Genomic DNA, 26,835 nt, shown 5'->3' with positions numbered 1-26,835 from the left:
AGAATTCCCTGGTGACCAGTGGTTAGGACTCCACGTTTTCACTGCTAAGGGCCTGGGTTCAATCCCTGATTGGGGAACTAAGATCCGGCAAGCCAAAAAAAAAAAATTTTTTTTTCATTAGAAAAAAAATAAAACGAGAAAAATTACTCCGAAGGGCCACTGTAAGGGTTAAATGAGAAAGCACTGTAAGGGTTAAATGAGAGAACACAGAGTGCTTAGCACATAATTAGTGCTCAGTAATGATCGTTATTGGTACAGGCATACCTTGGAGAAATTGCAGGTTCAGTTCTAGACCATCGCAATAAAGCGAATATCCCAATAAAGTGAGTTACATGAATTACAGTGCATATAAAAGTGATATTTACACTATACTATAGTCTTTTCAGTATATACGCATAACAGAATTATGTCTAAGAAACAATGTAAATACCTTAACTTTAAAATGCTTTATTGCTAAAAAACTGCGAACCATCATCTGAGCCTTCAGTGAGTTGTAATCTTCTTGTAATAGTAACATCAAAGATCACTGATAACAGATCACCATAACAAGCATAATAATAAAGAAAAAGTTTGAAATATTGCTAGAATTGCCAAAACGTGACACAGAGATACAAAATGAGCAAATGCTGTTGGAAAAATGACACTGGGAGTACTTGCTTTGATGCAGGGTTGCCTTAAACCTTCGATTTGTAAAAAATGTAATATCTGGGAAGTGCAATAAAGCAAAGTGCAATAAAAGGAGGCATGCCTCTATATTGCTATGCTCAGAAATCACTGAGCAGTGATAATACAGTGTTCTGTATACAGGAGGCACTCAGACATTGCTACTGACAGTTCATCTCTTCCCCTCAGGTATTCGTCAGTTGCAGCTCATCCTGTTCAAGGTGGCCTTGATATTGGGGGTTGAAATCCATGTGAATGTGGAGTTCGTGAAGGTCCTAGAGCCTCCTGAAGATCAAGAAAATCAAAGTACAGTATAATTTTCCTTTTGGTCTAGAAATCAGATATTGCAAAACGGAAATCATATTTGCAGCTCCTAGAGGACGTTCCTGTTAAGGTTATTCTTACTGAGAGCCGTTTGGCATAATTTCATCAAAGGATCTTTAACCTTTGTGGACCATTGCTGTCACTTGAGCTTTGCTCTTCAGCTCCCAGGGGATTTATTATTAAGTATTTAACATATAATTTGGTTACCCTGTCACTACGAGGCGGTAGTTTGACAGATGAAGTCTAAGTAGTAAGTAGGAAAAAGACATAGATTCGGTTGTCTGGTAAAGTTCATTCGCATACTGTTCAAGCTGTGTGTATACACACATAGATATGTGGATACACTTATTATACCCACATGATGTTTTAAAATCCAGTAAAGAAAGTGAAGTTTCTAGAGCAAATATGAAATAAATGTTCAAAATATTATTTAGTATATAATATTTTTGAGCTTTATTGAGGAATAATTTACAAACCACAAAATTCACCCATTGTAGGTATATCTTATTTAGTAATTCATCTCTTGTTCCTATTAGTATATTTATATAAATTCTGATCTTTTATATACATCATGGTCAGAGAGCTTGTTCATGATGCCTCTGTATCTTACTTACTATCAAACTCTTCTGCTGCTGGGCCGGGCTTTCAGTTTTTGGTCCAGCTTCATGTCAGAGACCTCATAGTTTCACATGCAGGTTACAACTCTGATTTCTCCCATCCTCTGCCCAGAATATTGAGAATTAAGGGGAGATGTTAATTGGCTTTTGCGGCAGGACAGCAGCTGTAATTTAACTTTGAGACCTGTGTGCTCTTAACCTTTCCCAGACCCCTAGTGGATGTTAAATCCTAATTATGGGTAACCAGCAAGATTGCATCTGAAAATGGTTTCATAAAAGACTGTGTATTGCCCAACAAGAACGTTTGAGCATAATAAAGTAGTAATTCACGCTGGTTTCATTATACCCTGCACAAGCTTTTAGTTCTGTTTAGCAATGGGAGGGGACCAAGGAATGGGGGGATACAGAGAGAACATGGTAGAATCTGTTGAGATAAATAAGGTGCAAGTGAGACTGGTGTGAGGATCGTTAGGATAGACTCCCACCCTTTATAGAAACCAGTAAAACCAGGCGTGGAGTTAGCACTGCTGGTTTACCTTGTCCTGGATTGAACTGAAGCTAAAGCCAGAAGGACTCCAAATTCAAGTGTGAATCTGGACAGCTTGGGTCTTTCCGCTGGAGCCTCTGTCTGGGGTGCCCGTACCTGTGGCATTATCCATTTCTCACGACCAACACAGAGGGCATGTAATCACTCTGTCCTGCCATCTCTCACTGCCAACTCATCTCATTTTTCTGTCCTGGCAGAAATTGGCTGGCGGGCAGAATTTCTCCCTGCAGACCACTCTCTGTCAGAGTTTGAGTTTGATGTCATCATTGGAGCCGATGGCCGCAGGAACACGCTGGAAGGTGAAGACTCTTCTTCTTTCGGGGGCTGAGGATGGAGGGATGGGAGTGGGAAAGGGTATATCAGGAAGGGTGTGGAGAAGGGGGGCAAGATGGCAGGTGCCAAAGCTGGATGGGGGTCTTGATAGAAGGCCAGACTGCCCTGCTGTGCCTGAGGCTGCGTGTTTAGAGAACAGCCATTTAATACTTTCTGAACCTCTGTTTTCCCAACTATAAAATATGGATAATAGAACCTCTCAGCAGATTGCTATAAGGGCTGGGAAAATGTAAAAATGTTTTATAAAAGAAAAGCACCACGGAAATTAAAAGAAAAACTCAACATACATTTACTAAGCATCTGCCAGTGTGAAAGCCATGGTGCTAAGCGCTTTCATACTTACTTCTTCCAACTAAGAGAACCATTTTCATACTCTTCATGGTTCTGGTTTACTGTGAAGTATAATACCCCAAAAGGAGAACCCCATCTCTTCTCATAACTTTAAAGCATGCTCACTGCTGGGCAGTAAGAAAAGTTTTGCCCAAACTGTCAAAGAACAAAACAGTGCCTCTCTACTTCTAAATTTGGAAGTGTTAACATGTTTTTAGGGAAGAATCTATTCAGGCTGAGAGAGGAAGAAATGCCATTGTGGAGAAATGCCTTCAGTCACCTCCACCCCAGCCCCAAGGTTAATTGGTGCACAGGTTATACTAATTTGCACCAGCTGTACTAATTTAAGACCCTGGGTTGAGGACAAAGTGGTCCCACATGGCATCTCTTGCGCTGGGGACAGGTGTGCTTTTTTTTTTTTTTTCCGGTACTCGGGCCTCTCACTGTTGTGGCCTCTCCCGTTGCGGAGCACAGACTCCGGACGCGCAGGCCCAGTGGCCATGGCTCACGGGCCCAGCCGCTCCGCGGCATGTGGGATCTTCCCGGACCGGGGCACGAACCCGTGTCCCCTGCATCGGCAGGCGGACTCTCAACCACTGTGCCACCAGGGAAGCCCGACAGGTCTGCATTTTGAGCTTGTCCTGCTCAAGGGCTGCAGGCTGCAGATGTCTGCTGGGGAGGGCACCTTCTCTGAGGACAGAACACCCTCCCTAAACTAGGGCTGATCTTACAGAACTCAGGATGCGTAGGTAGTCTGCCTAGCTGAGGCACTTCCCACCTGCTATACACCCGCTGCTCCTTTCCTCTTTCTTCACTTCCATACCCACTCCCTCGCCCCAAGCAATCAATAACGGATATCAAACAAAAATTTTAAGCTGCCAACCTGAATGCTGTACTATTAGAATTTTTGAGCCCATTCTGATGGTTTGAGAAAACTGTAAGTGTGAATATAAAAATCCAGGATCCATGATCACCTTGAGGGATGGTTTGATATTTTGTGAACATGAAAAGCAGGGCAGGAAGGGGGAGAACCACTTGAGCAACTGAGGACCAGGTAAGCAGACTAGAGCAGGGTTCTCAATGGGCACTGTTGGCAATTGGGGGCCAGTTTTTGTGGTGGGGACTGTCCTGTGCGTTGTAGGATGCTTAGCGGCACCCTCAGTTGTGGCGACCAGAACCATTTCCACACTTGGCCAAATGCCCCTGGGGGGCAAAATCACCCCAGTTAGATACTAGAGACTAGTGGCCATTTTGACCATTTCCACAAAGGTCTAATGAAGAACCCAAATGAGGGAGTAATGTATAGAAACCCAAGGTTATTTTTTTAAATTAATTTATTTAATTTATTTTAGTTTTGGCTGTGTTGGGTCTTCGTTGCTGCGCGCGGGCTTTCTCTAGTCATGGCGAGCGGGGGCTACTCTCCGTTTTGGTGTGCGGGCTTCTCATAGCGGTGGCTTCTTGTTGCGGAGCATGGGCTCTAGGCACGCGGGCTTTGGCACTTGTGGCACACAGGGTCAGTAATTGTGGCTCACGGGCTCTAGAGCGCAGGCTCAGTAGTTGTGGCGCACGGGCTTAGTTGCTCCGCGGCATGTGGGATCTTCCCGGACCAGGGCTCGAAACCGTGTCCCCTGCACTGGCAGGCGGATTCTTAACCACTGCGCCACCAGGGAATCCCAACCCAAGTTTTTTAGTCAAAGGTATTTTTGACAAAGAAGTGTGGGAATCGCCAAGAGGCTTCAGTGTCTGGTAAGCCAATGTGAGGGGAATTCCCACAGGTGCTGAAGCCAATGGTTCTGTCTGCTAGCAAGACAAATGCCTTGCATTAAGCAAAGTAAACAGCAGTACCTGGGATGGAGGGGAAGTTCAGGGCTACAGGAAAAGACAGATGCTAAAAAGAAAAGGGATTAGGAGGAGGTGGTCCACTGAAATGGGACCACCTGCTTGTGATCCTCTGGGCAACTGCCTGTGATAGTGTGGTTTATAATAAGGCAATTATATTTGGTCTTCGTCCCCTTTCTGGCACAGCTACCCAAACCCTTGGAATTTCCTGAGCGATAAGGGCAAATAGGAGCATTTTTTGTTATGATATTTGGCCTCTTGTCCGTGGTTCCTGAAATCAATTCAGAGCCATAAGGGTGAAATGGGTGTCTTGTTATTCACAACAAGCTCCTTTTCACACCGAGTTTATGTTAATGAAGAGAGTTTTGGAAAGCACCTAAGGAAGGGAGGGGACTGGTTGCCAGGGGAGCCAAACAAGTGATTAGAGGGTTGGAACTTTCAGTCCCACCCTCTGACCTCCTGGGAGGGGAGAGGGGCTGGAGATTGAGTTCAGTCACCAATGGCCAGTGATTTAATCAATCCGACATCTGTAATGAAGCCTCCACAAAAACCCAAAGGAGATGGTGTGTAGAGTTTCCGGGTTGGTGAACACGTTGTTTGGAGAGGGCGTGAAAGCTCCATGCCCTTTCCCCATAACTTGTTCTAAGCATCTCTTCCAGCTGGCTGTTCCCGAGTTGTTTAGGAAGTAAAATGTTCTCTGAGTTCCGAGAGCCACTCTAGAAAATTAATCAAATCCAAGGAGGGAGTCCTTGAGCCTACAATCTATAGCTGGTTAGTCAGAAGCACAGGTGACAACATGGGCTTATAATTGGCATCAGAAGTGGGGGGCAATCTGGTGGGACTGAGCCCTTAACCTGTGGGATCTGATGCCATCTCTGAGTAGATAGTGTCAGAATTGAGTTGAAGTGTAGGACACCCAGCCGCTGTCCTGGAATTGCCTGTCGGCGTGGGAGGAAAAAAAACCCCATATTATAATTGGGTGCAGAATTCTTACGGCCATTAAAAAGCAATTTCAATGTATACCGTTGAAAACTGTAAGAGCCTCGATTAATCACTGAACTAAAATAATTGCAAGTTAGAGTTCCATCTATTCATTGTACATTTATTGACTGTGTACTAAGTGCCAGTCACTATGGACTGGAGGTAGAAAGAAAATTTGTTAAAATCTCTGTTGCACAGGAATTCAGTCTCATAATTCTACTGTTTAAAGGGGGAAAAAGAAACCGTGAGAAATGCTGACAATGTAGTTTCAATTGTATAAGTTTAAAGTGCAGATGAGTCTTTCATGAGACTTCCTTGCAGCAATGCCTAACACATCCTCTAAAGGATGAGCCCTGTGATTGCCCATTGGAGAAGCACAGTTTAGCCTTTTGTTTGTGGAAGCCTAACCGGGATAATTGGTCCTATAGATTTTAGAAAAGGAAAAAGTCCCACAGACTTTGAAAGGCCTCCAACGGGTTTTCTCCTCGGGGACAAACCTCAGCATTTCTGCCTGCCGCCTGTTCTCTAGATCCAAAGTTCTGGTTTCACTGGCCTGTCAGCCATCTGAGAATAGCTTTCTCAGTAATCTTTTCCAGTTTTCACACCAAATCCAGAAGAAAGACCCACTTTTCCCATTTTCCTCCCACAGGGTTCAGAAGAAAAGAATTCCGTGGGAAGCTGGCTATTGCGATCACCGCCAACTTCATAAACAGAAACAGCACAGCTGAGGCCAAGGTGGAAGAGATTAGCGGCGTGGCTTTCATCTTCAATCAGAAATTTTTTCAGGATCTTAAAGAAGAAACAGGTGGGACCCTCACCTTTCTCCAAACCAGGCCATCGTCCATGCTTCTCTGTAGCGTACAGGGCTTGGGGGAGGAGGGCACTCAGCTTTCCCAGCTCTTGGGAACAGGAGACTCACGCTGATAAAGTGGAAGCAGGGATTTCTCTTTAGGATTAATAATGGGCAGGATTCCTTCGGGGACAAGAGGGATTCTTGAGGGAAAGTTCTAGATGTTGTACATGAAAATAGATAAACATTTATTTACTCAGGAGACATTTACTGAGTGCCCATTGAATGCCCACACTCAATGTCATGGGATACACAGTCGAGGTTGACATGGTACCCTCCCAATAGTGGCTCCTTGTCTAGGGAGGGACAGCCACGGAAACCATCCTAATGCAGGCTGGTGAATCTAGGCCGGACGCCAATGTGGAGATCCCGGAGCGCTCTGAGGGGGAGCCAGTAACCTGTGGGTGGTCCCTGAAGAAGCATAGGTGCTTTTATCAGTGCACCCGCTGCCCTTTCCCTCAGGAACAGTCACAGATGCCGGGGCGGGGGTGGGGCATGACACTCACCCAGGGGCATCAGTTGTCCCCAAACCATGGGACTTGAAGAAAGAAGGGATTCATTCATTTACTCAACAGATATTTATTGAACACCTACTATGTGCCAAATGCTGTTCAAGGGCGTGAGATAGAGCAGTGGGCAAAACAAGTAAACCCCCTCTCTCGGAGCTTATATTCTATGGGTTGCGGAGGGACCACCAATAATCAAATAACATGTCAGGTGGTCTATGAGGATAGTGGAGAAAAAATAAAGCAGGGTGAGGGCGAAGAGGGATGAAATTCCTGCTCCCAATTAAGTAAATTTAAGATTTTTTCCCTTTCTTTTTAACCTGATTTGGAAATATATATATTTCTCATTGAAAAGGCAGTGTAACAATGTTAAATAGAAGTTTTGTACTAAAAATAAATCATTAACACCCAGCACCACCTAGCACAGGCACAGTCCTCATTTTCATGTAGTCCTTTACGGTAATTCTCCACCTGCATCCTTCCTTTTTACATGGCTAGAGCTTTTACCATAGTGTCAATCCTGTTATTCTCCATTTGTCATTCAGCCTCACATTTTAAATACTGTCCATTGTGCCCAGTCCTACTGATGGTCAGGTTTGTCGGAATAGCTCTTGAAGTGGATATATTGTCACCCACTGCTGAAGCATTTAAACCAGGGGTTGGCAAACTTACCATGTGTTTTTGTATTGCCTTCAAGCTAAGAATGGTTTTTAATATATTTTGAATGGCTGCAGAAAAATCAAAAGAAGAAATTTTGGGGACAAATTGAAAATTTATGAAATTCAAATTTTATAGTCCATAAATAGAGGTTTATTAGAATGCAGCCAGGCCGGTTTGTTTACCTTGGTGCCATGAGGGCTTTCGACGCAGACTGGATGGCCCACAAAGCCCAAAATATTTACTCTCTGGCCCTTTACGAAAAAGTTTGCAGACTTCTGATTTAAACCTTTCAGTTATTTACTGTTACCAATAAAACTACTTCCTTTGGATTATATTTCCGTAAGATAGCTTTCTAGGAATGGGATTAGTTATTGAGCCAGACTCTGCTTCTTACTGGCCACAGCAATGTGTGTCCACTGCATGACCCTCTGAGTGTCACTATGGTGGCATTATTTTATATTAAAAAAAAAAGTATCTCCTTCCAGCATATTATGTCCTTTTGAATGATTTGAGAATCCTCCAGCCCTCTCTTCACCTCAAAAACCAAGAAAATAAATGCTTAAATAAACCACCAAATATAAATTATGACAGGACATCAAGTTTGTTTTTCCAAATGTTTCAATGAGCTTCCTTTACACTTTGCAAAGGTCATCACCTTTGGCCATTGTTCGACAGCAATGCCCTTCACAGAATGAGAGGGATGTATTTCCTCGGATCCTCTGGGGGGCCCTGTGCATTGATGGCTGTTTCCTATTTAACGGTCATAAAGGGGTTTCCATGGTTACCCAGCAGCCTCTGTGATAACTGCTGATAAGTTGCCTTGCCTCTTTTCCTTTCTCTCTCTTCAAAGAAACCAAACCAGTGGTTATCAAACTTGAGTGTGAATCAGAATCACCTGTACGGCCTGTTCGAGCACAGATTGCTGGCCAGACCCCCAGAGTTTCCCATTCTGTAGGCCTGGGGTCGGACTCCAGTTATTTGCATTTCTAATAAGTCCTCAGGTGATGCTGCTGCCGCTGCTGGCTAGGGCTCCTACTTTGAGAAACACTGAGCTAAGCTGTCATTTTACGGCATTTGTTTTAAAGGCAGAAACCTAGTCTATAAAGTCTTTTGCAATTGGTGGAAAGCACAGAAAGATACAACCCAGTCCTCTGACTGAGTTTTTCTACCAGGGCACCTGGGTTTTCACGCATAACGGGGATGGTAGAAATGTCCCTTAGCAGTCTTTGGAGAATTCACACAGCTCTTTGCATCTCTGGTCACATGGAGGAAACGGTGGATGGGACTTGGAATCAGACAGGCTGGGGTTCAAATCCTGGTTCTGTTGCCACTTAGCTGCCATGTCACAGACAGCACTGTGCCTTCCTGCAGCACGTACTCAGCTGTGACTTGGAAATACTGGTCTACAGCCCCAAAGGGCTTTATGAGTTCTAAAAGAAACTGTCTAGGGGACTTCCCTGGTGGCGAGGTGGTTAAGAATCCGCCTGCCAATGCAGTGGACACAGGTTCGGGCCCTGGTCCAGGAAGATCCCACATGCCGTGGAGCAACTAAATCCGTGCGCTACAGCTACTGAGCCTGTGCCCTAGAGCCCATGAACCACAACTGCTGAAGCCCACGTGGCCTAGAGCCCTGCTGCGCAACAAGAGAAGCCACCGCAATGAGAAGTCTGTGCACAAGACCCAGTGCAGCCAAAAATAATTAAATAGATAAATAAATTTATTTTTTAAAAAAAGAAAAGAACAACAGTGGCTTAATCATATTGCAATATAGCGCAGTGGTTAAGAATCCGCCTGCCAGTGCAGGTGACACAGGTTCGAGCCCTGGCCCGGGAAGATCCCACATACCGCGGAGCAACGAAGCCCATGCGCCACAACTACTGAGCCCGCATGCCTAGAGCGCGTGCCCCGCAACAAGAGAAGCCACCGCAATGAGAAGCCTGCGCACAGCAACAGAGAGCAGCCTCTGCTCGCCGCAACTAGAGAAAGCCTGCTCGTGGCAACGGAGACCCAACGCAGCCAAAACTAAAAAAAATAAAACAATAAAAAAAATTAGTATAAAATTTTTTTTTTAATAAATGTGTCAAATCAACATGTTGTACACAAACTTACACAATGTTATATCTCAATTTAAAAAGGAAAGAAATAGTATCTTTGTGGGACTGTGGTGACTAGGGTAAATTCTGGAACTTGATCTTATCTTTGCTCGCCCTGTATGTCTTAAAAACTTGTCTAACACCAATATTCTGCAGGTAAATAGTGAGACCTGTAATGAGGCAAAGCAGGGCTCCTGACACACAGTAGGCGCTGAGGAAATAATACTGAGTCCATGAACCTTCTCTTTTCAGGGATTGATCTTGAGAACATTGTTTACTACAAGGACTGCACCCACTATTTTGTCATGACTGCCAAGAAGCAGAGCTTGCTTGACAAAGGTGTCATCATTAATGTACGTATCGCTTGGCCATGATGTCCTGTCTTTCCCTTTGTGACCTGGGCTGGCAGCATCAGCGAGTGCGGGCGCATATGTCATCCTGCCACAAACTGAGTAATGGGGGGAAGAGGGAAGGGACCAGCATCCACCACGCCCTTCTCCTTGGTGGTGCACGAGTGTGTTGGATGGAGGAGCCCACACGAACAATAGAGGCAGAGGTGTTTCTGCAGCGAGCTGGGCTGGTGCGGGAGGGGGAAATGCTGAAATTCTTACCCAGGTGTTAGTGTGGGTTCTTAACCACTGAGAGATCAGCTGAGTCTTTTCCTTTCAAGTGTCTCATCCCTGCCTCCTTTTCTGGGAGGTCACACACATACTTTGGAGGCAGATGGGGGCTCCTAGTCCTAGTGGGATCCAGGCACTTTCACTTGTGAATTTCACGCTGCGGCCCCCTTGTCATGGTATGGGGGAAAGCCCTATTGCAGTCAAGAAGACTCAGGTTGAATCTTCGCTCTGCCACGTATTAACTCAGGACTGTGACTAAGCTGTTTGCCTTCTCTGAACCTCAGTCTTCTCGTCTGCAGAATAGGAATAATAGTTTCTATCTAAAATGATTGTTCAGAGGAATAAATTTTAAAATGTACACAGAGCGCTTGGCATGTAGCAAGTTGGTAGATTCCCTACATAACTTCTCTGCCTGGTTTGTACACTTGCTTTTTTGTCCTGCTGGCTTCCTACCTTTGCACCTTCATGCTTATACAGAGAGCAGGGCTGCAAGGAAGGAGCACATGGAGTGGCCAGCACCAGGCTGGCACCTTCTTTGGTCAGGTTTCAACCCCTCCAGAGACCCTGTTCCTGCAGCTGCCGCTGCTGCTGTACCCTTAAGATAAGGATCATGCAGTCCAAGGTCAGCCTGCTCTTGGGGTGTCGGCCTGTAGCCCAGGCAGCACGGTGACCATTCATTGCTGCTTGTCAGAGAAGAATGTGCCTATCCTCACGCCAGCTTGTGCTGGCAGCCGGCTGGACAGCTTTAGTAACCCAGCCCTCCCCTGGGCCTCCTCCACATTAGCTCAGGGCTTTGCTGAGAGCCAAAGCTGCTGGACAGAAGGCTGGGAATTGGCGGGGGGTGGGGGGCGAGGGTGGGGTTGAATGAAGCCTACTTAGCACAGTCAGCAGATGTGCGAGCAGTCCGTTTCAACATCTGGTGCCCCACTGCTGATCTGGTTTGGGGGAGGTGAGGCCATGTCCCCATTTTCCCTGTGTTCCACAGGTGTCTCTCCCAGTTACCTCCCCTATTGAGATGCCTGTGTCAGATAGTGAAGGACTATTTGGGGTCCAGGGTGCAGGCGCAGAGGGTACCTTTGCAGGGGAGGGTCTAGGGAGACTCTTGTTTATCCCACCCCTGGAAAGTCAGGCCAAGTTTGACTTGGGGTTCCTATTTCACTGGCTGAGTACTCCGGCCTGCTGAGATGCTAAGGTTCCCCCAGGTCATCCCAGGGTATTTGTCCTGGCCACAACACGTTGCTCATGGTGACTTGATTTTTTGGCAGTTGTCAAAGCCCCTCCATGCTCCCCTCTCAGGCTCTGTGTCATGGCACAGGTGGGTGGGAGCTCTTCGCTGTGGTCCGATAATTAGTGCGGGAGCTGGGAGCAGATCCCAGGCCCACAGTTGTCCTCATCAAGGCCTTCCTTCTCCCTCAGAGAATCTGGGAGTATCAGCTGAGCTGGTGCAGAGGGCCCTCTAGGTATAAGACATGAACTCTAGAAATTGGAGGCCATGGCTGGACATGGGAGAACTGGACACTATTTGGTTCAGGAGCCCTGGCTTGAGCCTCCAGGTGTCCAGCCAAGCTCTATAGCATTTGCATAAGCTGGGAGCTGACCCGTCTACCCCAAGCTACTTAAATTACCATTCTTCTCTCGCTCCCAGAGGAATGGCAGGTCCCCTGTTTTCCTGTCCCTGTATGGGTCAGTGTCTTCCTCGAGACGCACAAGGTGCTGAGTGAATGTTTGTTGAATGACTGACTGACCTGCTTCCCCATCTATTCCTGCTGATCTCTGGGCCTCTTTCTATGACTACTTAAGGGAGAGTAAAGTTTCTCCTCTGGAAACCCTGCCTCTGGGCTCCCAGCTGTGTCCGTCCTTCCTGGCCCCTACCTCTGCTGGTCCATGCACACACAGGCTTGGTCTTACCTCAGTAGGAGGGAGCTTGGTTTCCAGGTGTGTGAGGTGGATGTATACACATCACAGCTGGTCTCTCAGTGCCGAGTCCACCCTCATTTGAAGCAGTGAACAGACATTGTCTGACCTTCTCTTCTGGTCTACCGCTTCTTTCCAGCTTGTCACTTGGGGTGACTAGTCTTCCTGTTGGATTCCCCACCCTTCTCTCATGTTTACTGCTTCCCTCTCTCCTTCCCCACCTCTGTCCAGAACTGGGCCTGTGCAAAATGAGGTCCAAATTCACCCCCTGCCTTTATCTTCATTTAGCGCTCCTTCCTCAGCTCTGCCCACTTTATTACAGCCCCGTTCCCACTTTTTCTCTCTCATCCTTGCTTTCATCTGTTCCCTACAAGTCTGTTCTGCCATCCGCCCGCTCACCTGGGACCTCCTGCCTTGCAAGGCCCTATGGCTCCTCCCAGCAGCCCTGGGCCAGGTGCCTGTCATCCCGGCACAGCCGGGGGGTCTGCCCCTTGGCCAGGTCCCCACAGTCCTGCGTGTGGTTTCAGCACCAGGTGCCGCCTTCGTCATACGGTGTCCACGTTCATCCATCACCCGGTCCTCCGCAGGGGTTGTTGTGGCATGTTTTGAAGAGGGGGTATTTTTGAGATCTCTCCATTCACTCTTCCACACCTTCAAGAAGGAGAGTGATTATGTGATGTAAGAATAGGTAAGAGAAAGGAAAGCGAATAATAGGAGCTCCAGCCTGGACGCCACGACCTGACAAAGGGCTCTTGGGCCAACGCTGGGTTCCATTTAGTTCACGTGGCTTGGATGTGGAAATATTAGAATTTCTGGGAAATCGTGGCTGTTGGGAAAATTGCCACAGTAGGTCACTGTTTGTAGTTGAGGATGTGCCTTCTTAGACCTTTCTAAATGCCCTTGCTGCTGCACTCGGTGGGTCTGGGATCACTTCACCATATGGTGTGGTTTGTGTCATCCTGATTTATTAGGGACAGGAATTCCCAATCATTGAGAACTTCCCAATTCCTCGGCTTTGGGCTAGGGAGTCATGTCCACGGTCTCATTCAGTCCTCACATGGTCCTATATAGGGAGTAGATTTTGTTAGTCTCATTTTACAAATTCACATTTTACAAGTGAGAATATGGAGACTCAGAAAAGTTCAATAACTTGCCCAAATGTATGCAGTCAGTGAACAGAGATGGAATTTGCCCTGTTGATCTCACTGACCCAAGGCCTGTGTTGGTCTTATACACTAGGCCCTGCCCCCTGCCCCAAGGGACTTGCATTTTCTGTGTCACCTTCTGAGAAAGATAGTCTTTTAGTTTCTGTAGCCACACAATGAGCAGATTGGACTCTGGGAGACATCCTATAGTTCATTGCCAGTGTCCCTCCAGGGTGGATACACTAGTCCTCTAAGCTCAGGGTTCTCTACCTCGCAGCAGGGAAATGTAACAATTAACACTGTAACAGCAAAGCAGAGCCCCGAGGAGCCCTCAGCCTGTTGAGAAAAGGGGTAACTGATCTTGGAGAGAAAGTTTGAGAGTTATGCCAATTACCCATTTCTTTTCCAGACTTGTCTGACTGCTAGCCGCAGCATTTCTGGACCACATTAGCTTAGCTTCGTCCATTATAAAATCAATCTTACTCATTTGCTCTTTTGTCTTTTAGTTTCACTGAAAGTTATCACAAGAACCAGCCATATGAAACATGCTTCTATGTTTGCTGCAGGATCATTACCGAGTAGACTGTTCATGACAACACCATGTTCTCTGTCAAAATTCCTGTCAGACAGTTCTTTTAGAATTTAGTGCCAGGAAAAAATTTCCTCCCCTAGGAATTTCTATGCTTCCTTCTTTCTGATAAGGAAAGCCCTGTAATATATCACATTTCCCTCTTGCCTTGGATGCCAGGAAGCTCAAAGCCAAATTTGATGCTTAATCATAACTCTGTTAATGTTCACAGATGGCTGATTTGGTTCCTCTTTATTCCCTTGGCCCCCATTTTCTATTTCTGTTTTGATTCACCTCTGCAAATCCATTCCATGTCCTTTTACAGAGAAGTAGGTATGACTCCTTGCCCTTTTGAGGGGCAGGTTGTTACACTGTGCTCTTGTTCTTTCTCCCAGGACTATATCGACACAGAGATGCTGCTGTGTGCAGAGAACGTGAACCAGGACAACCTGCTTTCCTATGCACGCGAAGCTGCAGACTTCGCCACCAATTACCAGCTGCCGTCTTTAGACTTTGCCATGAACCATTACGGACAACCCGACGTGGCCATGTTCGATTTCACCTCCATGTACGCCTCCGAGAATGCAGCCCTGGTGCGCGAGCGACAGTCACACCAGCTGCTCGTGGCCCTGGTGGGCGACAGCTTGCTTGAGGTACTGCCTGCTTTTGGAGCCCCCTCATTCCTGCTGGAAGACAGATCCCCACATTGCTATTCTAACTGGCAGCATCTGCTGTCCTGCAGCCCAACGGAAGGACAGGCTCTCAGCCAACTGGCAGGACTCTGCCGAGCCCGTCCTGGCCTCAGAGCCTGACCTTTGACGAAATTTAGAGGGGCCAATTCTGCCTGTATACAGGCAGGAACACTTTCTCTTGCCCCTCTGGGTTTTTCTAGGCTGACTTCTCGGTTGAAGTACAAAATTAAGCGGCCCGGGTCAGGCCATCCTTCCCAGAGCATGCAGATCCGCAGCTGGTTGGAGACTTCTTCCTCCTCTGGGTGGATTTCTGTAGCCTGTCAGCATCGAGTTCGAATAGGAGCAAGAAAGGAGTGTGGGCCCCAAAGTCCATGGCCTCCCTGCTCAAAATTCTTCCCAGAAAATGTGCAGATGCTAGGATTCTTACATTAAATGAATGATTTCAGAAAGGGTAAATTTTTATCTTAATGTAAGCACTGACCAAAAAATGTTGATGTATTTATCCGAAGTTAGCATCAAATTTCAAACCACGCTTTGGGTGCACGTGGAACAGTTCAGTTAGAACTTAGCTTGGTGAATCAATGCTTGCTCACCACTGCGTGCGGACTCTAACCTACGCTCCTTGCTTAAGCACTCAGCACCTCCCCTGCTTCTGTCCCAATCCTCCCTCCCAGCTTTCTCTCTCCCAGTACTTCCCACCCGTGCTCTCTGCTGCACCCAAACCAGACGGGCTGTTTTTCCATCCGGCTCCGTCATTTTCCCGCCACCAAGTCTTCGCCCACACTGTTCTGAACGGATTAAGATCAGAATCCTATTCATACTTTAAAATCAGCACGAATGCAACTCTTCCCTGAAGCATTCCCTGATTTCTATCTCCCTCCCTCAGGGTGGTTTTGCCTCTGCCTTTTTGAGCCCCCAAAGCAATTTTGCTGTTCCCGTGTCATAGCACCCTTGCATATGACTTTGTGCTACAGCTATTGGTGTTTGTGGTGAGTCCCAGTGGACTGCCTGTCACCTCTCTGTCCCCCCAGTGCCTCGCACAGGCCTGGCAAACACCAAGTGCTGGATAGAATGGGATGGCATTCTGGGGATCACTGGAATCAACTAGAACTTTGCATGTGTCCTTTGCAGCCGTTCTGGCCGATGGGCACCGGCTGTGCCCGCGGCTTCCTGGCAGCCTTTGACACGGCGTGGATGGTGAAGAGCTGGGACCAGGGCACTCCTCCCCTGGAGCTGCTGGCTGAAAGGTGAGTATTAACAGCAGGCCCCTCAGCTGGAGGCAGGGCCGGGTCAAAACTCAGGCAGGAGAGGGAGTGAGGCTGGATGAACCTGGAGCCTCTGCCCCCTCTCACCTGCCTTCCCACATGTGGCCTGATTTCATCATTGGGGTCCCCAAGGAAGCGTTCTCTGTCATGATCTCCCTCCCCCAGTGACTTTCCATGGGGGCCAGGCCCTTAAGCCCTGGATGCCAAAGAGAAATCTTCAGGGTGGCCCTGAAGTTGGGGTTCTTGGCACTGCTCGGACACTGAGGAACCAGAAGAGGTTTAGGGGAAGCTTCCATTGCAGCACTGAGTCCCACTCTGTTGGGGGCTGGGTGCTCTCACCTCCCAGGCCTCTTCTGCTGCTGAGATCCTGGGCTTCCTCCCAGACTCCTGCTGCTGGCCACGTGGCTGTGACAGCTGGTGGACCAGGATAAGTCAGGGCTGGCGGGTGCGGACGGGCCTCTGCTGGTCTTGGGTGTGGAGACCTGTGGTCATGGGGGACCAGCCACAGGAGGCAGGGTGGCTGAGTGGCAGTTATAGCAAAACCGCAGGTCTCTGGGCTGCCAGCTCTGAGTCCCTGCCCTCTGCCCTGGGAAGGAGGCCAGCCTCACCATCTCCCAGGGTCCCTCCTGCTTCCCCTTGACCGTGTTGACCCTCCCCCGCTTTGCAGATCTCGAGAACCAGGAGGGCCAGGCATTGCTGGGAAGGGTTATGCAAACACAGATCTAAGAAGCTCTTGGGAGCAGGGGAAGGTGGGTGGAGGGGAGGAGTGGAGAGAAGACCGGAGGCTGCAAGAGCAATCCTTGACCTCTCTGCTCTGCCTTCCTCCAGAGAAAGTCTTTACCGGCTGTTACCTCAAACGACCCCAGAGAACATCAACAAGAACTTTGAGCAGTACACGTTGGACCCGGGGACGCGGTACCCAAACCTCAACTCAAACTGCGTCAGGCCCCATCAGGTAAGGCCTTGCCTGGAGTCCTGTGTGGGTCACCAGGCACTGAGCGGTGAGAAGTGGGGGGTCACCTAAAACCTTGGCACATCTTTGGGACCCATTGCCTCTTGGCCCAAAGGTGAGGCCAATTCCTCTCTCTGGGAAAGCCACAGAGTAAAGTAGAGTCAGCACCTCTCTAGCCAACAGGAGAGAACTAGAACACATGTAAGTGTGTGTCCACATATGTACCTGTATTTACGTATGTTTATTTGCCACTGAGCATATGCATTGCTGAGCATACCTCTCTCAAATAATCTACTTGATCAAATATCAAGTTCTTTCCATCCGAGATCCTAGAGTCTATTTTTTCTCCCATCGACTTAAGAGTCACACAAGCTCTGACCTCTTCAGTCAATAGCACAAAGAATGGTGTGAATTTTAAAAATCAGCCAATTACATATATTCACACTTGAGTTCCCCCACGTTTGGGTGGATGACAGATCCACAGCTCTGTCTCAAGTTGCTGGTTCCCTTGCTGAAGGTCATGTCCTTCGGCGAGAGAGGAAAAGGGCAGCCATTGTCGATGAGAGGGTGGGGTGGGCTCAGCGGCCCTGCAACGACTAGGGTTTGGGGGAAAACTAGCAGACAGCTGTGTGTCCTCTCTCGCTCCTAGGTGAAGCAATTGTACATCACTAAAGAGTTGCACCAGTGCCCTCTTGAGAGGCTGGGCTCAGTGAGGAGATCCGTCGGCCTCTCCAGGCGGGGTAAGTGGCCCTCCTGGGACCCCAGCTTTGCAGGGAGGAGGCCTGCTGGGTGGCCACTGGGGCACAGGCCCTGCAGCCAGCCTGGCTCTGATCCAGTGACCTGCATGACCTTGGCCAGGGGCCTCTGCTCTCTGCACTTCAGTTTCCTCTTCTGTAAAACCGGGACAAGGACAGTACCAACCATAGGATCACTGAGTGGGTTAGAGGCGAGCGCTTGACACATTAAAGTGAACCGGACTGACTTCCCTGGGACTTGCTTTTCTTCTCCTGTTGTTTCCAGCATGAGGAGTCTTGTCTCTCCAGCTAGATAACGAGCTCCATGTGCTTCACTCTTCTCCTGGGCTTCCAGGGCCTGGCACAGTGCTGTGCACAAGGCTGGTGCTCAGTGTGGAGGGAAGGGGTGATTAAGTGACCAGCTTCCCAGCGTCCACCCGGCTGTGCTCAGGTCACCACCCTGCTTAAAGACACACCTGGCTTCCACTGCCTGCCCAGACCTTGCATCCTGCCCGCCATCGGGCAAACTCAGCCTCACCAGCCACCCCTCCCTGCCTTCCACACCCACACGCCCTGCTGCTGCCGGCCTTTAATAAACCATGTCACATAACATGGCAGGTTTCTCTAGATTCTTTGCCACGGCACAGTCCTTTCTGTTTTCCTGGAGATCTCCTTCTGTCCTAGACACTCTTCTAGAAGCAGTCAAATGCACCTCCTCCATGACCCTTTCTTTGGCGAGTTCCCCTGCCCTGGTAGACTCTGGCAAACCCACTCATGTGCTCCCCTGGCATTGGGTTTCTCTGTTATTGTCACCCACTTCTGTGTCTGTCTTCCCCACAAGATAAGCATGTTGTTGGCAGAGTCCATGTCACCCTCACCTCTTTGTTCCTAGCCTCTAACCAGGACCTGGCCAGAGGGCGTCTCAGGAACTCTTTCCTGCAGGAGAGCATGCTTCCTGTCCCAACATCCTGCCCTCCTGCATGCTCTTGACAGGACCCCCTCATGGGGCTGCAGCTGTGCCCACAGCCCCTGCCTCAGTGCTGTTCCTCCTGGTCCCCACCCGTGGTGGCCGACAGAGCAGGTCCCCAGGGGAGCTGCTGAGATTTCCGTAGAGCGCTTCACCACTGTCCATCTCCTCTTGCTGCAGAGTCAGACATCCGGCCCAGCAAGCTCTTAACCTGGTGCCAGCAGCAGACCAAGGGCTACCAGCATGTCAACGTCACAGACCTGACCACTTCCTGGCGGAGTGGCCTGGCCCTGTGTGCCGTCATCCACCGCTTCCGGCCTGAGCTGATGTGAGTTTGGGGCCCAGCTGGACCTGGCGAGCCCCTCATGGCCCAAGGGGACCCTGGAGACAAGGGAGACCAGGGCTGTTCTAGATACAGAATCTTCAGCACATAGATCAGCATTTCTCTTTGCATACTTTGAATTTGTATTTTTTCTTCAGCTTGTTCTTTTTCCCTTGCACTGATTATTCTGCCAGCAACTTGTTGGATCTGCGTTCCTTCTGTGTAAGGAGCAGAATGACTCGGGCTCGGTGATCGATTGCACTTATACACCAAACCCCTTTCATTTGGGAAATTTGAGTGTTCACACCTAGGAGCCCTACCCTCAAGAGAGGACTTATGGGCGAGATCTAATTCTGGGGACCAGCTTGAGGGTTTTACAGCCAAAAGAATTAGATTCGTGACCCAGATCCGTTAGCTGTATACTGTTGGGCAAGCCCCTCATCTTCTCTGAGTTTGCCGTCTTCATCTATAAATCAGGAATAATGGCAGGGTCATTAGGAAGATTGGATTCTGTTTGTGGAAATGCTTTGTGATGTTGAAAGCACAATACATCTATTATGCTGTGTTTAAATCAACTGCAGTGTAACCTCACACCCAGGAGCAAATCCATCCAGAAGGCTGGATGGAAACCTAGTAAAGTTTATCAACTGGTACCTTTAGGAAATGAGGTTGCCTTGAGAAGGGGATGAGGCTCTCACCTCTTACTTTATATAACTTGATTCTTTTATTTACAAGAAGCCCATATCACTTTTGTAATTAAAAGGAAAAGAACGAATGGGAACTATTTAAAAGTAAAGTAGTTCATAAATTTTCCAATTATTTTCTGATTTTTTTCATCCCAGGTAGCAGATGACATTTTCATGGCCCAGATCTGATTGGTTCCACCCTGAGTGAGGACAGGGTTAGCGTCTTCTGGCTGAGCCCCCCTGAGGGGTGGGGGGTAGTGGTGGAGGGATTGGAGCAAGGACATTGTCACTTGCAGTGCTCCTTATGGCTAAGTTTGCTCAGCTCTTCACCCCTCTGCATCCTCTCTGAAAACTTCACCTTGTTCTGATTCTCCAGCAACTTTGACTCTTTGAATGAAGATGACACTGTGGAGAACAACCAGCTGGCATTTGACGTGGCCGAGCGTGAGTTTGGCATCCCCCCAGTGACCACGGGCAAAGAGATGGCCTCAGCCCCGCAGCCCGACAAGCTCAGCATGGTCATGTACCTCTCCAAGTTCTATGAGCTCTTCCGGGGCACCCCGCTGAGGCCCGTGGGTAAGGACCTGCTTTCAGGATGAGGCTTTGCCAGCCCCTGAGCCGTCTCTGCCCTGTGCCCACATCTGGCTGCTCTTCACACTGATGTCCTCTGTTCTGGGGCTGACCCCTGCCCTCCCTTTGCCTTGGAGCCCAAACAAGGGTGGACCCCACGCACCCAGACCCATGTATGTAAGTGGGTCCTGTGTGGCAGGTGCCACATGGGGCTGGCCTGCATCTGCCCTTGTCACCGGGAGATCACTGACAGAGTGGCACCAGCCCTCTGTGCAGGCCACTGACAGCTTCGGTTGGGGGTGAGGGAATTATTTTGGAGGGGCCTTGTCTCAGTGACACCCCGTGAGCTGTGGGGGAGCAATGGAAGGATCTGGATCTCAGTCTTACTTTTATTTCCTAACAGATGCTTGGCGCAAAAACTACGGAGAGAATGCTGACCTTGGCATGGCCAAATCATCCATTTCTCATAACTATCTCAACCTCACGTTTCCAAGGAAGAGAACTCCACGAGTAAGTTTCGGCCTGGGTTTGTTTTATTTCTTCTTACACGTGGATGGGTGAGGGGAAGGGAGATGCCACGTGCTGGGTCTGTTTACGCTGATAAATTACCCAGATCGAGCGCTCAGGAAGACATGAGTAGAACTCAGTCAAGTTCCCCTGCACCATGTAGCCAGCTTCAGTGCCTTCAATGTGGTTATAGGAAGGGCAGGGTAGAGAGCAAAGAGGACATGCTGGTGAGTATTTTTAAAAGTAAGTCAGATTAGCTCTGCCTCCTAAGCAGGGAGATGGACATGATACCTCACTTTGTTAAGCGATTTAGATCCAGAACACGATGGCCGTTTAGTAGCAGAAGTGGATGATGAGGCTACATTCACATATTCTGTTCCATTCATTTTTTTAATTCATTCATTCAACAATGTTTACTGGGCCCTGTTCATGCCAACTTTAAGGCTGAGTGTTTTGTTTGTTTTTGACAAGGGGAGCAAATATACAGAGGTGAGTAATATATGGACCTTGCCTTTGAGGAGCTCAGAACCTAATAAAGAGATGCCCAAATTTTCCCAACTTATGGCACCTTTAGTGTCTCAGGAATTCTTTTTCACACTGCCCCCAGATCAAAAGAAATGCCTAAAATTTTCATTTGTTAAGTAGTTATATCCAAATAACTTGGTAGGGGAATTTTGCAAGGTGTGTGACAGACATCACCGTGCTTCCCTAGAAAAGCTAAACTATCCCGCGGCTCCTCTCCGAGTTCACTCTGGTGCCACGGGGTGCCTTGGGACGCAGTTTGGAAACCACAGGCCTAATGAGAAATTACAGGGTAATGGGAATGACGACATCTCCACGGAAGGTATAGTACAAGGTGCCTTGCTTGATGCTCTCCTTTTACGGATAAGAAGTGGAGGCCCAGAGATGTTAGGCTGCAGGGGCTCGCACAGAGCTTGCCTTCCCTCCACTGACTCGGCAGAGGGCTGCAGGCCTCTGCGTGCGTCTCAGTGTCTCTGGGTTGCCACAGGCTCTTAACCGCTGGCCAGTCATGACTTGTCCTGCCCACCCCTCCGCCCAGGGTGGGGCTGGGGCCCCATGGCCTCCTTTCTTTGCCTGGGCTGTGTGATCAGTGGTCACTTTTTCCCCTGAGGGCTGTGCTCCCTGGAAGGCAGCAGCGGTTGTGCTGACTCTAGGAACTGGGTACTTAGTGTTCTACACGCCCTGTCTCTAGGAAGGGACAGGCTCGGGGGCTGGGGAGGGCGGGTGTGCGGGTCAGCTCGGGTGTAAGCAGAGCAGCTGAAAGGCTGAGCTGCACGCCACTGCCCTGTGCCCCTCTGCTCCCCGAGCTGCCCCGCTCAGAGCCTCTGTGGGAGATGCCGTGGCCCACCGTGGGTCACACTGAGCGAAAGCTGTCTTCCGGAGCCCAGTCGTCGGCTTGCCCCACCTCAGCCCAGCTGCTTTTCCTCTGATGACCGAGGACCCCTGCTTTGGGCTACTCCATCCCAGGCAAGCCAGTGCAGCCTTTCTGGAAGCTCTCTGAGCCCACCATTTATCACTTTTCTCCGTTCACCCACTTTCCTTCCACCACTTAGCCCACAGCTGGGAACTGGGGAGGCATGTTTAAACCTTTCACTCACCACACCTCTGTTTACAGAGTGACCGAATTGAAACAGCCTGGCCAGCTCTGGCTCAGGAGGTGGGAATGGTCAAAAGTCAGCCATCAGCCAGGCCCTCTGAGGGCGCCGGAGCGGCACTCCACCTCGTCCTGGCTCTGCTAGCAAATGCAGCGGGGATGCGTGGGCTCTGCCCGGCCCAGCCCTGGCTGACTTTGGCCCACGTCCAGTCTCCTCCAGGGTGTGCTCCTTGGCTGCCCATCTTGAGAGTGGTTAAAATCCACAGATCTGATTCCCTCCCGTGGCCCCAGTTAATGTCTAAAGTTTGCCCTGCTTCTCGGATAGGTAGAGAGATTAGGTCATTGAAGTAAGTGCCTGGTGTGGGCATTAGTTGTCCCACCCTTTTTCCTCAAACTGGTGGGTTGGTGGGTTTGCAGGGCCACTGGGTCACATTCTGCCCTGGCACTAAAACACCCCAGCATATACTGTCCACCACTCAACGCCAGTGCAATGGTCTGACCACGTGCAAAGTACCTTCTCCCCTTTCTATCATGTGTCTTCTTATATCTGGATCCTTTCTTGGTCTGGAGAAATCTGTTTGCAATGCTCTTTGGTCTTAACATGTCTCATGACCAAAGAGTCCTGAGTCCACTCCAGGTTGCCCCTGGACACGCACAGAGGAGGTCTGCACAGGAGACTGAAAACTGCACACGTACACGGGGCTCCCCGCAGTTATACAAGAAGATGTCAATGCAATTAGACACGCAGTTTTCACTGCCCTGGTTCACGTGCCCCTACGGACTGGAGATGCAGGCTAGGCTGCGCTTGCGTGATTTTGTACACCAGAGCTCAGCCACACAATCTGTATGTACAGGCGCATCTGTATTTGACCTCGCCCCCTCCTCTCGTCCCTCCATTCCCCTCCCTCCCCCCTCACTGACTTCAGAGGACCATCTTGATACAGGGATTGAGCAGCCCACCTTTGTTCGCATGTGGCCTCTTAATCTGAAGAGGGCTCGTTGTTTCTCTCCTGAGCCAGTCTTACAGTCTCTCTCCCTCCTGTTTTTTTTTTTTTTTTTCCCTCCTGGTTTTTGATGTTGGTGTTAAATTCTTCTTTCCTCCCTAATCTTATTTTCCTGATAACATCCAAACTCCAGCAAAAGAGAACAACTTTGGGCAAAATTGAAGGCTCTTCCTCCATCCAGAAACTTGTTTATTTTAGAGAGAATGACTTTCCCATTCCACGCCAAGAGGGTCGTGCCCGTGCCTCTGGTGAGTGGTAACCTACTGGGGTTGGTTATCTCTGAAGACTGGATGGCCCACGCCTGGGGAGGAGGAGAAGAGCTTAGGGATTCTGTTTTCCTCTTAAAGAAAAGCCCTTGGTCTGCTGCAGATCTGCCTCTGTCCCAGTCAGCAGCTAGAAGCCTTGTAGCATGGGACAGTTCCTAGAGACTCCAAAGCTCTTGTCACCAGGCTCACAGGTGACATCTGATCACACATATGTGGTCTCTGTCTCCTGTGTGTGCATGTGAGTGCATACACACACACACACACACACACACACACACACACACACACACAACCTGTCTGTGCTCACCTCATCTTACCACACGTGGGTAATGCCTAGATTTATGTCCACTTCAGTTATGACACATATTATATTACATACATGGTCGAGGTGTCTGATCTTTGTTTTCCCCATTCTGGGCCCATTCCTTGAGGGACAACACAACACAGAAGTTGTCATTTGTCCCTGGAAAGCCCATCCTAGAAGACAGGTGGGTGGCCCCAGGATTTATCCTGCTCAGCTGGCTGATTCTGACCCAGGTCCTCCTCTAGCGCTGACCCTGGTGGAGTGAGGTTCACAAAGCATGACTCAGATCAGTGTCTGGTCTGAGCTGGAGGGTGCCCCTCCCAGCTCTTCTCCTTGACCCTCCTGCACAGACACTTTCCAAAGATCCAGGGGCAGTTACATAAGAAAGTGCTTCCTCCATTCACCCAATCATTCAACACAGATTTACCAAGTCCCCGTATTATGCTGAGTTCCCAGTGCTGGGGGCACAGCAGTGAACAAAGAGGGCCAAGTTCTCTGCTGGAGGGAGCTGACCTTCCAATGTGACTTCCTGAGTTCCTCTCACTCCCCTTCTCCAGCTCTTTTCACAGAACCACCCACCCAGCAGCCAAAACTCCCACTAGGGTTCTCGTACTTCTCAGTACGAGTCTTCAGAGACTTGAAGATGGCTTAGGGAGTCAACCCAGGTACTGATGCTGCCGGGGTCAGTTAGCACAGGGCTTAAGCAACGTGCCCACCCCCATCCCACCCTGGGCACCTGTGGTCTGCAGGTCGCTGCTGAGGGTGATCGCTCTCCTGTTCTCTGTGTAACTGCAGCCTGGGATTCTGCGCTGACTTATAGAATGGGGATGCAAGCTGAAGCCCAGACGACAAATACGTATTTGGGTCTGGTGGGGATTCAGCACGTGTTCAAACCTCTCAAAGTTCCTCAGCTTGTCTGCAAAATATCGTAATAACATAAACATTGCATTGCTGCGAAGACAACGTTGAACAAGTGTGAGCTGCAGGTCTGAGCTCCTTCTCTGGCACATGGAAGGGGCTCTGTAAATGATGGTCCCCATCCCATACTGACTAAATGAAGATGCTCGTTTTCTGAAAACGGTAAAACTAGTTGGGTTGACCACTGGCTTCCGTACTGCAACCATGATGGATCCAGCATTTTACAGTGTCATAGCGCATTTGCTCCTCTTGTTACATTTTGAGGAAGGCATGGGACATGTTCTCATCCCAGTTTAAGAGATGGGGAAACTTGGTCTTAGGGAGATTATAATGCAGTGCCATATAGGTGGTAAATGTCAAAGCCAGAGCTAGAATTCAGACTTTCTAATTCTGTGAATAGCACTAACCTAACTTAAAATGTCTAACACTTATATAGCACTTCAGAGGAGAAGAAGTGTCTTATATACATGAATTTGTTCATCCTTACAATAACTTACTTATGAGCTAGATAGTATAGTAGCTTAGAAGTGAGGAAACTAAAGTCAGAAGAGTTGGGTGATTTTCCTAAGGGAAGTAATTCGTCAGAACTCAAACCCATGGCTCCATACTGCTCTGCCATTGAAGGGAAGAGCTCTCTTGCCAGTGTCACTGACCATCTTTCTAAATATCCTGGTGGCCAGTATACTCTCAGGACACTGCCTACAAGGGCCAACCTCTCTTCCTATGACCTGGATCTGAATTTCTCCACCAGCTAACTAAATATAAAGTTGGAGCTAAAATCACCTTAAGTCAGGCAGTATGGGAACGTGATTATCTTGTGCTGATCAAATAAATGATGAGATTGGTAGACATATGTCTTTGATTGTTTTTTTAATGGAGAACACCAAGTAGTTTAATGAATGCCTTTTGGTATATAGAATCTTTCAAATCATTGGGAAATAATGACAAGAAAGTATCTTAGGGTGAAAGGGCAGGAAAAATTAATAAGAAAGTGAGTTATTTGTTTATTCTCATACTTTCTCATACTTTATGAGAATACTTTATTCTCATATTTTCTTCCCCCTTCTACCCCAATTCTCTACAGTGCTAAGCAGAGACCAAGGAGAGGGCATTACAGAGGCATTTTTGGCTCCCCAATAGTGATATACAGACAAGAAAAAAATTAGATAAATCTCTAGATTTGTGTTTTCTCAAGCTTTTTGTTTTAACCTAGCTCTTATCTGAGAATCAGTGCTTCCGTGATAAATCCATAAGGAAGAACAGAGACCCTTTGGATTTGTATGTTGCTAACCACATAGACTGCATTTTATTGTCCCATGGGTCCGGCTGAATCAGAGGAGCTGATGTTGCCCCACCCACTTCCTTTCACCCCTCCCCGCAAGGATTTGGGGGTCTTCTTAGGTGCTGCTGCTGGGTACCCTCCCCCCAGGAGTGTTTTCTGTGAGCCTGCGGCTAACGTACTGAGTTTGGATCCAGGCAGGCTCAGTTGGACCAGTCACAGCCAGGGCTGCTGAATGCAAGAGAGTAAGATGTGTTGCTCTTTGAGGGAAAAGCCAAGTCCTCATTTAAGGTGGAAACAAGAAGAACAAGACGATGCATGAAGTGTTCTTGTTGGGAGGAAACCCTGTACTTTCACAGGCACGTCTCCAGGCCAGTGCAGGGCTCACAGGCCGTGGAGCCAGGCACCCAGACAGCCTGGGCCTCTAGGACCCGATGCTGTAAATAAGGTCATCTGTTTCTCTTGGTGTTTGCCCAAACATTTGGGTTGAAATCATTTCCATTCACAGAATAATGATTTATTAGAAGCTGAGGAAAATGTTGAAGGGAAGGCGAGGCCCTTTGATCTGTTGTTTTATGCTGCCTGAGCAAGGGAAGGGTCACATTTTTGAACAAATATCAGTGACTAAACTGTAGTTAATTTTGTCTTAAAATTTTTTTAAGGTGCTGGTAAATAGGAGGAGGGGCGGGGTGATGGGGAGTGTAAGTGCAGGGGAGCAGGTGCTTGCCTGTGGAAGTAAGTTGAGTACACACTAGACTGTGTGC

At 48.5% G+C, this 26,835-nt stretch overlaps 1 protein-coding gene across 22 annotated transcripts in view; it reads left to right on the top strand.

Moving 5' to 3' along the window:
• The window catches only part of MICAL2 (microtubule associated monooxygenase, calponin and LIM domain containing 2), a 222,379-nt gene that overhangs the window by 90,826 nt on the left and 104,718 nt on the right, over positions 1 to 26,835 (top strand). For all 22 annotated transcript variants that reach the window (XM_049713783.1, XM_033404495.2, XM_049713786.1 and 19 more), the window contains 11 exons: positions 853 to 969; positions 2,349 to 2,450; positions 6,284 to 6,439; positions 9,996 to 10,096; positions 14,386 to 14,643; positions 15,814 to 15,929; positions 16,776 to 16,902; positions 17,549 to 17,639; positions 18,781 to 18,928; positions 19,985 to 20,184; positions 20,582 to 20,688. In XM_049713783.1, coding sequence (XP_049569740.1) covers positions 853 to 969; positions 2,349 to 2,450; positions 6,284 to 6,439; positions 9,996 to 10,096; positions 14,386 to 14,643; positions 15,814 to 15,929; positions 16,776 to 16,902; positions 17,549 to 17,639; positions 18,781 to 18,928; positions 19,985 to 20,184; positions 20,582 to 20,688 — 1,523 coding nt within the window. The remainder of the gene's footprint in view (positions 1 to 852; positions 970 to 2,348; positions 2,451 to 6,283; positions 6,440 to 9,995; positions 10,097 to 14,385; positions 14,644 to 15,813; positions 15,930 to 16,775; positions 16,903 to 17,548; positions 17,640 to 18,780; positions 18,929 to 19,984; positions 20,185 to 20,581; positions 20,689 to 26,835) is intronic.

Source organism: Orcinus orca, chromosome 8 (assembly GCF_937001465.1).
Source record: "Orcinus orca chromosome 8, mOrcOrc1.1, whole genome shotgun sequence".
Taxonomy (NCBI): Eukaryota; Metazoa; Chordata; class Mammalia; order Artiodactyla; family Delphinidae; genus Orcinus; species Orcinus orca.
This window is presented reverse-complemented; position numbering and strand designations above follow the sequence as displayed.